Source organism: Anser anser, assembly GCF_964211835.1.
Source record: "Anser anser genome assembly, chromosome: 16".
NCBI lineage: Eukaryota > Metazoa > Chordata > Aves > Anseriformes > Anatidae > Anser > Anser anser.
Window position 1 is genome coordinate 1,003,337 of NC_139737.1, and position 14,734 is coordinate 1,018,070.

The 14,734-nt window shown below is 57.8% G+C and overlaps 1 protein-coding gene across 9 annotated transcripts in view; it reads left to right on the forward strand.

The window, feature by feature from the left end:
• The window catches only part of NOL4L (nucleolar protein 4 like), a 60,744-nt gene extending 47,523 nt beyond the window's left edge, over nt 1–13,221 (forward strand). For all 9 annotated transcript variants that reach the window (XM_083800962.1, XM_083800963.1, XM_083800966.1 and 6 more), the window contains 6 exons: nt 3,659–3,930; nt 4,168–4,353; nt 4,445–4,636; nt 4,720–4,842; nt 5,082–5,283; nt 8,024–13,221. In XM_083800962.1, coding sequence (XP_083657088.1) covers nt 3,659–3,930; nt 4,168–4,353; nt 4,445–4,636; nt 4,720–4,842; nt 5,082–5,283; nt 8,024–8,223 — 1,175 coding nt within the window. In that variant the 3' untranslated portion in view covers nt 8,224–13,221. The remainder of the gene's footprint in view (nt 1–3,658; nt 3,931–4,167; nt 4,354–4,444; nt 4,637–4,719; nt 4,843–5,081; nt 5,284–8,023) is intronic.
• Nucleotides 13,222–14,734: the final 1,513 nt, after the last annotated feature.

Here is a 14,734-nt window from a genome sequence, read left to right on the forward strand (position 1 = left end):
TGCAGCAAAGCTCCCAAATCGCACAAGTTTGGTGTGCGTGTCTCAGCGGCGGTGGTGTCTGGGAGCGCAGCCCTCCCTCACCCCTGCTCGCGGTCCCGCAGATGCCACGTCCCCGGTGGAGGGTGCGTGGGGTCAGGCGCAGGGCCGGGCTCTCCGACAGCACCCACTGTGGCCAAGGGAGCCCTGGGCCCAGTACCCAAGTCTGGTCCCAGCACCCATGCAAGGGGGGGGGGTCTGAATCCGGCCCCCCCAGGGCACCTCTCGCTGCTGGCCGTAGGCCGGAGCTGCCCCGGCGCTCCCTCCCGAGGGCTTCCCCGTTTTTAAGCTGGCTGAAGCCATTCCCGTTCTGATCCGAGGTCCTCGGCAATCTGGATTTGCAGCCGTTTCTCTGCCCACAAGACTGAGATTAATCCACCGTTCTACAAACAGAGCTTCTGGGAGAGCGTAACCCATAAAAGTGAAGAATTAAGAAAATTATCTGTAGCTAGTGGGTTTACAGACCTCGCTATTTACGCCCATTCATCCTCGGTTTAAACGAAATTGTTCTTGCGGTAGGTGCTGGTCCCTTATGTTCGATTCCCATTTCATTTCTGTATTCCACCTGAATGGGCTCCTTAACACCCCTTCGTGTTCGTTTTCAATATTTTTTGTCTGTAGCAAAGCCAAGGTTTGTAAACGCGGTGGGACTGGCTAGAAACCTGGTTTGCAGCTGCTGTGCGTGTTTTGTGCAACGCAAAGGCAACCTCGAGACATCGGAAGCCGGGAGGGCCGTGCCTCCCCCTGCACCCTGCCCGGTGTGAGCAGCTGGCACGGGACCGGTGATGCCAACGGGGCTGAGCTGGGGGCTACGGGGAGGCTGGAGGGATGGGCAGGGCAAGCTGAGGATGCCTGGAGCAGGGCAGAGATGCTCACATCAGACTGGGGATGCTCAGAGTGCTGCGAACTCTTCTCCCAGGTGCTGCCTCCCTCTGTGCCCCCTGCCCATTGGGGGTCTCTGTGCTGGGTGCCGTGCCGGGGGGCTCCAGGGAGCTGACGGGAGGTCCCTGCCATCGACACTGATCGGCCGTGTGGTTGCTGTGGCTGTGCCCGGGCTGGCGATGGGGCCTGGTGTGCAGCTCTTGCCTCCGCGCACAGCAATAATGCTCCTTAATCCCCCCGAGAGGCATCGCAGGATGAGGCCGGAGCCTCCCTCTGAGCCCTGGGAGGAGAGCAGGGGGAGGGACGAGGCTCAGCCTCCAGCAGCCCTCTGTGCCCCTGCCACCTGCCCCAAGCTGGCATGGATCCTGCGCCCGCACCAGCTGCAGTGCCCGCGGATCCTGTGCAGTGCCCAGCCCCAGCCGGATGGGATGGGGGAGGCAGAGCCGCGGCCAGCCGAGGACACGGAGTCCGTGCTGGGTTTGGCCACAAGCCCACGTGCCTGCCCCATGCGTGCGCGGGGCAGGGGGCTCGGGTGTGGAGCAGCCGGGAGAACGTGGGGGAGCTAAGCTGGGGCCGGCAGCCTTGCTGCTGGCTGCAGAGCAAAGCCTGCGGGCATCTTCTGTGCCCTCAGCCCCGGGCAGCAGCTGGCAGCACCTCCGGCATCGTGCTCGTGCCATGGGCCGGCTGCAGCACCCCACGGGGCCACGGGCATGGAGGGTGCCCAGGGTATGCACTCGCCTCAGCCAGGAGCCAGTGTTTCTGCCTGCTCCCAGACCATGAGTGGGTCAGGGAAAGGAAAGGGACGGGGAACTCGAGCGGGGCTGTTTTAATTCGGGGGCTTGCAGGGGTTGGAGCAGTCTTGGCGCAGGGAGCGCTCGTGCCTGCGCTGGGGCGGTTCGGGACACGCATGGCCCTGGCCGGCCCCCACGGACTGTTCGGATGCCTGAGCGTCCTCAAGTCTGTTTATTTTAAGGGATACAAAGTCCTGCGCTGCTGCAGCCTCCGCAGGGGTCACAGGAAAGTTCGCTGCAGCCTCTCATTAAAGTTCCCTGCAGATGCTGGCCGGGGGGCGGGGGGGGTGGGAGAAGGAGGAGGAGGAGGGTGGCAGCAGCCGGGCACCGTCCCTCTGCCCCGCGCCCGCACACCTTTGGACTCTGAGCCCATGTGCCGGCAGCTGGCGGCACGGGGCCGGGGCCACCCCACAGCCCAAACCTGGGGCTGGGGACCAGGGATTGGGGACAGGGGATTGGGGACTGGGGACCGGGGACCGGGGACCGCCATCTGCTTGTCACCGGCTGCAGCTTCTTTGTTCGCAGCTCGGCGCACACTTGCACAGGAAGCGGCTCCCCACGTGCTTCGCCCTTTCCCTCTCGCGGAGGCACCTAATGAAATAAAGGATTTACTGCAGCGAGGGGGGGGGGCAGGGGCAGGGGCTGAGCGGGGTTTGAAGATGTCCTCCCTGGCCTGGGGTCGGGCTCCTTGGTGGGCGTGGGGCTGCCGGCAGCACAGGGGATGGGGACGGGGACGGGGACAGGGACGGGGACAGGGACGGGCTCTGCTGCAGCCAGGCAGAGCAGCACAAACGTGGGAGGCTTCGGACGGTCAAAGACCCGGGCGTGTGAATGGACGGAGAAAGAGAAAGCGGGGCTGGGGCAGGGGAGGGTGCGTGGTGCCGCCAGGGCTGGGCCCGCGGGGTGCGGCGAGGGCGATGTTTTGCATGGGCAATGGGGCACTGTGGGGAGGCCGTGGCTGCCAGCAGAGCTTTGCATTCGGAAAAGCAGCAGCGGGAAGAGGGAGGGCAGGGAGGGATGGGAGCGGCCGCCCTGGTGGCCCCGGGGGGGCTGAGCCCGGGAGGGGCACGGCACAGGGGGACGAGAGAGCCCCAAAGGGGGCTGCGGTCGGTGCGTGATTGGTGCTGGGGGCACGGGGACGTGGGCAGGGAAGGAGATCTTGTAGGTTGGGTGGGTCGAGGTCAGTTGGTATTGAGCTGGGAGGGACAGGCAGGAAGCCCCCTGCCCCCATCCTCCAGCAGCATGCCCGAGGAGCTTTGCCAAGGGGTCTGCAGGCTGTTTACAAAGCTCCCAAAGCTGCTTGCAGGCTGCACGAGCCCCCTTTTTCCTCCCCAGGTGATCCTGCGCTCACACACAAGGGGCAGGTCCTCGCTGCGGCTCCCTGGGTGCTGGAGTTCATCTCCTCCCTCCCGCGCCGGGTCCCAAACCGTGCCAGGTGCACCCCTTGTGAAAGCCTTCGGAGGCGAGGGACCCAGGCGGGGAGAGGAAATGCCCCTTTCTCCTCCCTGCAATGCAAACAGAAACCTAAAAGGACCAAATTCCAAAGTTCTTATTCAAGCCCGGGTGCCGTGGCCCCGGGCGGAGGTGCGGATGGTGGGACTGACACCTCCAGAGGGACAGGGGGACAGGGGGACAGGGACAGGGGGACAGCTGGCCGCGGTGCAGAGGGTGCAGGGAGCAGCAGTGTCCGGTGGCTCTGAGGAACGAGGCAGCGGAGCCGTAAAGCGATGGCCCTACAGCCTCCGGCTGCTGCCTGCGAGAGTCCGGAGCTGGCTGTGCCGTCTGTCCCTGAGCACCTCGCAGCGAGGCCAGGCCTCTCCGAGCAGCACCGCGGCCATGCTGTACGTCCAGCCGGGCTGGGGGGGGGAACGTGGTGGGGGGCCGGGGCTGCCACCTTGGGGCCATGGCCCTAGGGCATCCCCGGGGTGACCGTGCGTCTCTCCTTGCAGATGACTCCTCATCAGAGAGCTGCAGCGGGAATGGCTCCTCCACCCTGAACCCCTCCACCTCCAGCAGCACGCAGGGCGACAGCGCCTTCCCCGAAATGAACGGCAATGGCACCGCGGCCCCCATGGACTTCACCGCCTCCGCCGACGACCAGCCCATCAACCTCTGCGACAAGCTGACGCCTGCCCACGTCACCCCCTCCTACCAGTCGGACAGCTGCAGCACCGACGGGCTGCGCAGCAGGGTCAAGTACGCGGTGAAGACCACGGCAGAGGTACGGGGCTGGGCTGGGCTGCGCGGTCCCAATCCCCCTGCGCGGGGCACAGCACGCGGGGAGCGAGCGCACGCGGGCGCACGTGGTGCTCGCGGGCTGGGCTGCGAGGGGGAGGCTGGGACGTGAGGAAGGGGACCAGCAACATCGAGCCGAGGAAGAGGATTTTGAGCTGCTCGTCCCACGGCTGCGCCCGCGGGGCGGTGCGGGGTGCCCGCAGTAACCCCCGTCTCCTCGCAGTCCCCTCCATACAGCTCCGGCAGCTACGACTCCATCAAGACCGAAGTCAGCGGCTGCCCCGAGGACCTGACCGTCGGCAGGGCCCCCACGGCCGATGAAGATGACGACGACCACGATGACCACGAGGACAACGATAAGATAAATGACTCGGAAGGGATGGACCCGGAGAGGCTAAAGGCCTTCAACGTAAGGACGGCACCGCGGGGACGGGGTTAGGGTTAGTGAGCCCGCCTTGCGCTGGTTCAGCGTTCCCACCTCGTGTCTTTGTGCTCTGCAGATGTTCGTGCGCCTTTTCGTGGACGAGAACCTGGACCGGATGGTTCCCATCTCCAAGCAGCCCAAAGAGAAGATCCAGGCCATCATCGAGTCCTGCAGCCGGCAGTTCCCGGAGTTCCAGGAGCGGGCTCGCAAGCGCATCCGCACGTACCTCAAGTCCTGCCGCCGCATGAAGAAGAACGGCATGGAGATGGTGAGCGGCCGCCCCGCGTCCCGCCTCGCCGCGGGGGCCTGGCGGCGGGGCCTGAGCACGGCTCTCCCCTTGTGTCTCCGCAGACCAGGCCCACGCCGCCGCACCTGACCTCAGCCATGGCCGAGAACATCCTGGCCGCCGCCTGTGAGAGCGAGACGCGGAAAGCAGCCAAGAGGATGCGGCTGGAGATCTACCAGACCTCCCAGGTACCGTGCTCGCGGCAGGAGGGCGCGAGACGGGGCAGGAGGGGGGAGCGGGAGGACTTCGAGCGAGTTGGCAAAGCGTTTTCAAAAGCCTGCCTCGAAGTCACGGGGCTGCGGAGCGGGGAGCTGCGGCGCGTGCTGGGGCGGGGAGCCCTGCTTCGTCCCGGCCACGCGTCAGCCCTCGCGGCCTGCTGCTGCGGGAGGCCGGCCTCGCTGCAGCCAGCCTCTGCTTCCCTGTGCAGGATGAGCCGATCGCTCTAGACAAGCAGCACTCCAGAGACTCCACAGCCATCACCCACTCCTCCTATTCACTGCCAGCCTCGTCCTACTCCCAAGACCCCGTCTACATCAATGGAAGCCTCAACTACAGCTACCGTGGCTACGGGTCCCTGGGAGGCAGCCTGCAGCCACCCGCGCCGCTCCAGACAGGGAACCACAGTAACGGTGAGTGGCCCCCGGCCCCCCAGCACCCAGCCTCGGCCCCGGCCCAGCCCCGCTCCCGCAGAGCCTCTCCAAAAAGCCCCTCTGCCTCGGCAGCCCACGGAGGGCTCTGCCCCACGGTTCAGCTCGCCTCGTTAGCAAGCGGTTAATTGTTGACGTGAACTTGGAAGGACAGTCTAGGTGGAACTGGTGGAGTGAAGGAGTGTCACTTAAAAAAAAAGAGAATCTGTACCAGCTATTAATAATTAACAGAGCGAGTGCCTATCACCGCCCTGATCTCATTGCTGGTATGAGCCGTTCCCTCCCCAGCCTTCATCGCCTGCTCTTGGGGATGGGGCCGGGGCCGGTGCAGTTTGGGGCACAGCCAGCTCTGGCTGCAGATCAGGACAGCGAGGGGCTGCGTGGCAAAAGCAGCTGGGGAAACAGAACGGATGCTGCAAGGCGAGAAAGCTGTAGGAGAAAGCAGGCAAGGCATGTGGGGCCGGCTTAGCCGTGAGCAAGTGAGCAGAGTGGAGCAGCCTGGGCTGGAGCAGGGCACGTGGGGAAGCACGATGGGAATGGGAACGGGCAAAGTGAAGCTCCCTGGGCAGCAGCCCTTTGGCTTTGCTCGCGCCCCCAGCCTGCCATACGGCCCCATCGCCACGAGCAGCCCCGCTGGCCACCTCGGGCGGTCCCTCCCAGCCCTGCTCTGCCTTCACCCACCCCATGCACCCCGGCTTCCTGCCCCTGCCCTCCCTGATGGAGGGAGGATTTGGAGGGATGTGATTTCCGGAGTCCTGAGAGATGCCTGTCTGGGATTAACTCTTATCATCCCTTCCTAATGCTTCTTAACCCTGAATAAAGATCCCACCCTGGCCTCCAGCTGCTGAGACCTAATCCTTGTGGCTGCCGTGGCGGCAGCTACGGGCCCCCTCCAGCCCAGCACGCAGAGCCCTGGCCCCGCCGCCCTCCTCCTGCTGGGCACGGACACCGAGCGGGCCCTTGACAGGAGACGGCAAACAGCTGCAGCCACGTCCCACCGAGAGCCCCAGCAGGAGCAAACAGGCTCCGTTTATAGCAGACATCAGCAAATTTGCTTCTTTTTAATGGATTTTTCAACCTCTGCTTCCCTATTTTTTTCCTTCCTTTGCTCAAGCGCTTGCCCAGCGCCATGCGAGCGCGCTGCCCTGGCACGGGGCAGGATGGAGCCCGCAGGGAGCTGCTGCCCCTGGGCTGCCTCCTCCCTCCATCCCCCACCGAAGGCGATTCTTGCTCAAACCCACTTCCCTCCCTCCCAGCGCCTTCCTCCTCGGGGAGCTGGGGGGGGTGTCACGGGCTCATTTTCCTGCTGCCTTTTCTGTCCAGTGAGATTGCTTTCGCCTGGCAGCCTCCTCCCCTTCACCCGCGCTCCCTTCTCAGCACTGCTGAGCCTGCTGCGGAAGGCCTCTGCTCACTCCGCTCCTCCCTCACCTCTTGCTGCTCCAACGCTGCTTTTCCTGGTGCTCACCTCCTGCTGCTGCCCCCCCGGGGCCCTCCTGGTGTCCCCCAGCTCCTCCTGCACCCCTCTGCACACTGCTGTGCCTGGGCAGCGGCCGGTCTGCGCAGCTGGAGCTTGGTTCTCCTAAAGCCTTTCTGCAGCAGCTCCAACTGCTCCAGCAGCTCCGGCTCATGGCTGGGGGATGAGTTCGGGGCCCTCTCCTTACCCCCAGGCTCCAGCTCTGCCTTCTCCCTTGCCCCGACTGCAGCCGCGTGTGTAGGACGCCCCTTTCCCCTGCTCTCTTAGTGTTTGGCTGATTCTGTGGTTCTTGTACCTCGTTTGGACTCTCTCGGTCCAACGCAAAAAAAAATGCGGTTTCCTCCTTGCTTTCACCTGGACGTGTCGCTCCTCGAGCTGTGCACCAGCTTTGCTGCCAAAGCCTTCCCAGTGCAGCCACCAAAACTGGGCAACGCAGGTGTGCGTGCACTTGTGCACACCGACGTGCGCACAGCTGAAGCAGCGACTGGAAGACGTTGCCCAGATCTCGGTGAATGCAGTTGTTCCGTGGCTCTGTGCAGGCTGAATGTCCGGGGTGCGGGGGCGGTTCTGCAGCTGGGGCCGGCGGTAGCGTCCCGTCCCCCCCGCAGGCAGAAGCCCGCGTGGCTGGAAGCCACTCGCACGCTGGAGGCAGAGCAGAGAAACACTTCAGAGAACAAATTACCCCTGCCCGTGGAGCAGGCCATAAGTTTTGCAGGACTCCATTTCATTTATGGACTAAGCCAGAGACGTGTACAGCCCAGCGAGCACATCCAGCCCCCCCCCACCACGCCGTGTGTCCGGGCAGCCCGAGCCAGCAGCCTGCGCAGCGGCTCCTCTTGGCCAGTGCCCCCGGGCTCCAGTGGGCCGCAGTCACCCAACAATAAAACAGGGAAACGCACCCTGGGCAGGATGTGACTTGTCACGTGCAGGGGAAAAAAACCAGAGACTGGAGGATCGGTTTGAGCAGGGGCAGGGACGTCCCTGGCAGGCAGCGCAGGTTCGGCGCCTGGCAGCTCGGGGCTGGCAGGCGGCGGTCACGAACCCTCCCTTTCGGCAGAGCAGATGAGGCAGACTGCAGGAAGTAATTTTTGTAATGTTGACTCAAAAGTCCCTTCCCTCGTGGCTGGTGGCGAGGCAGCCACTTACCTGTGCTCGGCTCCGAGCTCAGCGCTGCGGCGCGGGGCTCGCCGCGGGGTCCGGCTGGGGACCCTCGTCCTGAGCTTCTTCCCTCTCGCTTCTCCTTGGCAGGTCCGACTGATCTCAGCATGAAAGGGGGAGCCTCCAGCACGGCTCCGTCCAACAGCACCAGCAGGGGAATGCAGGCTGCCCAGCTCAGCCCCACGGAGATCAGCGCGGTGCGGCAGCTGATCGCCGGCTACCGGGAGTCCGCGGCGTTTCTGCTCCGATCCGCAGATGAACTGGAAAACCTCATTTTACAGCAGAACTGACTCCTCGTGTCTGCGTCGCTCCTCTGTCAAGAAGACAATTTATACCTGCTAGAAAGAGGCTCCCAGCAGTGTCCTGCTCAGGACCACCATCGTCCTCCCGTGAAGCAGTGGGTACATGTAGTTTTAGAAGGTGGAATCCAAAAGACCTGTTTTCTTTTACACTCCAAGCACCTGGGACTTCAGGCACAAGGACACATTTTTGAACCGTACCACCACACGTGCGTCCAGCTGACCAGAAGCCAAACCTGCGGCTTGGAAGGATGTGGGACTTTCAAGGGCAGAAGGGAGCCTGGGGAGGTTTGGGGCTGCAGATGTATTTAGAATAACCTTTGTGGACCCAAATGTTAGAATCCCGTCCCCAGATAATTTCCAAGTCTTAGGTGAGCTGAATCACATATTTATTGAGAAATGGACCCTCCTCTCCCCTTAGTAATTTATTTTTCTGAAAATGGATTCTTTTGAGTTTGTACAGATTGCCAGTTTTTTGTCTGTCTGATCGGAAGGAATTTATTCCTGTGAAATAACACATTCCATATCACTACACTACTAATTTCCAGGCAGCTATGCCTGTTTCTCTGGGGAGCCCTTGTCCCACAGGGTGCGAGTTTGCCATCCAGCCCTCGCGCTTGTAGGTTGCTCAGCCCCCGGTAAGCGCAGGTGGAAGCTGACCAACGGAGGGAGCGTCCTGCTTAGACCTTTGCGCTAAGCAGCCCCGTGTAGCAGCAGCAGTGGGGGCTCAATCTCCTGCAGAGACTCGGCAAGCTCAGCAGACCGGCTAGAAGGACGTCTCGCGCTCTTTTAAGTCATTGCAGATCAGAGAAGGAAGGAAGGAAGCACCTGAGAAACACTGTCTCGCGTTCACCATCTGTATTCTACCTCACACTCCATTGTGGGCTTTTTCCAGGACTCCCGAGCTGGCTCTGTGACTGTAAGCGTGGCAGACAAGCGGACAGGACAGCACGGAGGAGCCCGGGACCAAACCAGCAGCCAAGGACCGACGGCGCCGCGCTCCGTCCCGCCGGGGTGCCGCCGCTGGCCCAGCGCGCGCTGACCACGCTCGCGCCGCGCTCCTCGGCGAGGGAGGCTGTGCTCAAAAGTCTGTGTGAAACCGACACTGGGGGTTGCAACAAGAGAATAAACTATTTAGAAACCACGCACGGGTGTAATAAAGGCTAGCGCGGACTCTCTGCGTGAAAGCAAGCTCCGCCAGCGAGCGGCTCGCTCCTTCCCAGAAGACGTTCGGGCACCGCTCAGCAGCAGACCTGACAAAAAAGCCCTCCAGGGCCCAGGATCCTCCCCCCTCCCTGGCCACAGTCCTGGAACAAGCCCACAATTCCCAAAGTGTGGAAAAAAAAAACACAAAAACAAACATAGTCTGGTTACCATTCTGCCCCGTTACCGTCCCTCTCCCCCAATAATGCACTTCGTTTTGCTCAGTGCAATACCTACTACCAGTGCTGCTAAAACCAGGGACTTCGCTCAGGCACTAAGATGCTGAGCAGAGCCAAGCAATGCAAGGCGCTCTGTAGCCATATAGAGCAGCAAGAAGTGCTGCCTGACACCGCCAATTCTTCTCGCCGCCTCCCTCCCAGTGCTGGCGTGGCTCCTCCCGGCCCTGCTCAAGGGCAGGAATTGTCACCGCGAGATCGATTTGATAAGTACAAAACCATATATAGCTCATTTTGACCAGAGATACTCTCTCTCCTTGGAGCCAGTTTTCTTTTTCTTTTTTTTTTTTTCTCTTTTTCCCCCCCCCCCCCCTCTCTTTTTAGGCCACTTTGAGCCTGAGGATGAGGGCTGCTGCTCTGCGGAGGGCGAGCGCCGCGCGGGCAGGAGCTGCAGAGAGCCCTGCTGGCGCGGCCCGGGGCTGTTACAGGTAGCAGAGGCCGGTCCCCCGCCACGAGTGGACCCGGGCAGCTCGTTCAGTAGCCTTTGTAGCCGACTGAACGCCCAACACACTGGAAGAAAAACAAAACCTAGACCCAGTTCTTAGTTTCAGTACAGAAAGAGCCACCGGCTTTTGAGGACAGGCTTGCCTGGCCCGGCATCGGAAGGGATGAGCCGTTGCATTGACTGTTTTCCCCAAACCTTAAACTTCCCCTAACATTTGGAGAAAAGGGACGTAGCTCCCGGCCGTCCCGCGCAGTCCGAGCATCCCTGCAGAGGTAAGGTGGAGGCCTGCCGGCGCCGTGCTGGTGCGGGAACGGGGAGCATCGCGCCCGCCCGGAGCACCCCCGGGTTGGGGCCGGGCTCCCCCGGCCCGGCAGGCAGGGGAGCGGGGCTGGGGTCCGGAGCAGGACCCCAGCCCCGGCGGCCGCACGCGAGCCAGGTTCCAGACTCGATGCTTTCCCCAGCACTTCGCAAGCCTGCTTGGTTTGTCCACTGCATCCTCCCATACTTGGAATTTATGTAAATATTTATTTTTGTGTGAATACCATGAAGTAACAAACCTTTTACAAAATATGTAACCACAGCCATTTGTGAAAGTCTTAATGTTAAAGAAAGAGAGGCAGAGACAATCGCTGTCCCAGAATTCTCTCTCTCTACGATTATAACCCGATTGGTGCCTCTGCTCCCGTAAGAGGCCCTGAAGAACATTTAGCCATAGGTTTGCCATCCAGTTCACCGAAAAAAGAGGTTACCCAGGGGCTTACGAACAGATTGACATCAGCTACAGTTTGTTTAAAGTTTTATTTATACAAGTTTTAGCTGTCTTGACCAGATCACCTTTGAACTTGTCTTAGCATGTATTAAAGTTTAGTAGCTCTTACACTTTTTTAAACTGCTGGTAGAACACAGATGAGACTCATGGTTGCATAGGAAGGATGTTAAACAGTCTACCCTGTCACAACAACTGATGTTCATAACTTGCAGCTGAATGGTACAGACTCAGATTTCCAAAGCCCTGGTGACAGCCACATCTGTGACAAGTTATGAAACAAATGAGATTGACTACGACTTTCTCTGTCAGGGATTTTTTTTTTTCTTCTCATTTTATTTTTTTGTGAGCCACAGCTTCATGGTTTCTTTGGAGCAAGCTCCGCAGACATCTCAGTGCTCTTTACCCGATCTGCACCCAGCTGTGGCTCCTCTGCGGGCCAGGACTGTTTCACAGCCACGTTCCTGTGCTCGCCCCAGGCAGGAAGGGGTCAGGATCTAGTCTAGGTTCTCAACAAGGAGTGAGCAGGAGCAGAATACAACAGCTTTCCAGATTTTCTGAGAGGTGAAAGGAGAATGCTGGGTTAGCAAATGGTCTGGATGTTTTTTTGTTTAAGAAAAGCTCATCACGGATCGAGAAAATAGATTTTTTGGGGTGTTTTCTTTTTTTTTTTTTTTTTAATACAACCATCCTGCCCTGGATGTGCGGTTCCCATGACGGTGTTTCTACATGGGAGAGCGTTCCCGGGATTCTGAGCAGATGTAACTTGTACCTCCCCGATCCAAAGGGCCACTTCCCTCCCACGGGTGGCTGTCGGATTTAGTACCAGTTCATTACAAAAATGCTGCTTTGAACTCAGAGGGTTAATATACTTTTGATTTGTAATTTTTTGTAAAACTTTTTACAAGGTAGCATAGTATTTCACCAGAATACCAACTACAATCCGTCCATGGTCTGATTTTTATATAATTTAGTGGTGCTTTAGAAACTTTTGTTTGGTTGTTTCGGAGCTGTACAGCTCAGTTCTTCGCCTGTATCTACCTAAGACCAATGTGAACCTTTGTATTTTTGCTCCTAATTTTGGACTCAGTGAAAGTGTACTGTTTACATGTACAGAACTCCCGGCCCCTGTGTGTTCTGCAAGACCTGCTGTTGAAGAGGAAGATGCACCTCACCCGGTTCGTCTGCTTAACAAAGCCACAGACTCACTCACCCTCATTGACACACGTCCCTACCTTAAGGAAGACCCCACAGAATCGAAACGCCCTTTAAACAGCTTTGGGTTTTGCACAAGATATTATCACTTTTTTCCAGCGGCCAATTTAAAGATTGGCTGCAAAACGAGAATTAGTCTGAAGTTCAGTTCACTAAGTACCCAGACCTCCAAACACAAATGGCACAGTCCTCCTATTTCACCATCTTCCTTCTGACATCGGAGGCACAAAGGTGAAAGCTGCCCAGCTCAATTTAGGGTCCAAACAATGGAGAAGAGCAATCGAGCCAACTGGGGGCTCGTGAGGAAGCGGGGGGGGAAACACTCATCAGCATAATTGGAAACATACTTTAACTAACATGGTTAAATCGCCCAAGATGTTAATTTCAGATTAAAATGGTAGGAGAGCGTTCCCTCGGGAGACGGAGGGGCTCCAAAACGAAGCAGAAGATGGCTCTTTGGAAAGTCAGCGCTTTCCAGAGGGGCCAGAGAGAAAGCATATGGCACTTAATCCAGCTTTTAAGGTGACACTTTATTGCTTAATCAATTGATTCATTTCAAAATGATATTTTTGCAGATAGGCACCTATGCAACTTAATGTGGCTCTTAAGCAGATGAGCACTTCCTCCTCAACGAGCTTGATAAGAGTTATTTGTGTTATATACTGTGGATTTTTCCAGTAAATGTGGCTTAATATTTTAATTCTTAGAATGTGTGTCTATTATATATGTGATGCAACTTAATTCTGTTCTGTTTGTGGAATGATTAGCACAGGCCAACTCCCTGTTCCCCTCACTTAACAAAGACCAATGAGCTGTTAATCAAGCTGTTATCTCCATGGTATTACTTGCTAAATGCACTGATTTCATAAGTATGTGGAATCCTTTTTTTCTTTTGAATCTGTATATCATATATAAGACTGAATCTACTTAATAAACACTGTATAACAAAAAGGGCTCTCTCCTCCGCTATCAAACCCAGCGGGGGCTGCTCGCTCCCCGCTGCGCCCCGCGCCATCGCCAGCCGCGTCTGCTCACCGCAGCACAGGCGTAGCCCAGCCCCAGCCCCGCAGCGCGCGAGAGGTCAGTGTCATTCGCCACCAAAACAGCTTCTAAATTTAGGTCTTTTGAAAAAAAATAAATTACCATGCGATTGTTTTGACATAAGCTGTGCTTTCCATTCCTTAACAGACAGCTGCAGTTACCGTAGAGAGCAGCGTTAGCACTCGCAGGTGGGGATAGTCACGGATTAATGCTTAATTTATATTTTGACAAAATTAATTTTGTGAAGTGTCTGTTTTTTGTGGAAATATGGAGTTTTCATTGAAGTTTGTGGAAAGTTCTCCCTCTCCTCATGGAAAATACTGATTTTTCGTTATCAGCTTTATTCATTAAGTATAATAAATCTTTGCATCCATAAAACGTCTATCTCAAAGCACTATGTAGATAAAATCTCCTGATTGGGATCAGTGACTGGCCGAGTCAGGAGGACCGAGGAAAGATGAGTCAAATCCAGTCACAGCTTTGGTGGAAACATCCCATTTTGACGCGTATGCACTTACCTGTGATGCAGAACGGGCAGGACCTTCCCAGGGATTTGCTGCCGAAGCCTTGAGCGAGCAGCCAAAGGGTGCCTTGAACATTTGCACTTGTCAATGGTCAGCTGGGACAGCGCATCCCAAAACGGACCTTGCGTATTAATTGCTGTTAATACACGTGCGCCTGTGTGCACACAGAGCTAACGTAGGTAATGCACGTCCCAGCGCTTCCAGAACACAATTCAGTTTTAACACACATTAAGCCCCAGGGGAATCTCTGTTCCCAAGTTGTAAACCAAGCCAGAGAGGTGCTGCTGCAAGTCACGGACACCAGCAGCAGCAGTCGCCTGGCCGTGCAGAGCCCTTCCCCTACCTCTGGCAATGCCTGCTGCTGTCCCGCAGCTCCGCCGCGGAGAGCCTTGGCTGGGCTGACCGCCGCTCCGCAGCACTGCAAAGCGCGATGCGAACAGCGGGCAGGAGACTGCCTTTGAGAGAGGAAATCGGTTGTTTACCAGATAAATTTCATGGAGGAAAAAAATAGTTGTATTTATTCTATGCGAAATTCAGACATTAATAACAGTTAACTTTGAAGCCTCCAAGCTCCTCTGTTCTGCAGATAACGAATCCTGACATCACCATTCACCACACCAATAAAATATAGCTGCTGATTTCAATTATTTAACAATTTTAAAGCTCCCTTAAGTAACAACTTAGTTTTTGCATTCCTTGCTTTTAGCTTACTTACATTACCTGGGTATCTTTAAGGACACCTGTGTTTGCAGACACAGGCTGCCAGTCAGGACACCACCAGCGCAGGACCCCAGGCCCCAGCCCCCTTTTCTCCCTCCCAAGCCCCCTTTTCTCCCTCCCAAGCCGGTGCCAGAGCAGCCGCTGCCCCAGCCCACGGCTCCCCTCACGGACAGGACCCCTGGAGCAGCAGCAGCTGAGGTTCAGCCAGCTGAGGTCCGTGGGTTTCTGACGAGCCGGCTGCCTCTGCCGAAAGACCGCAGCTAGGACCGATGGCTACATGGAGACAAATCTCCAAACGCGAGGGATTCAGAGCTTTAACCTTCTCCTGTGCTTAGGACAGAGCTTCTCCTTG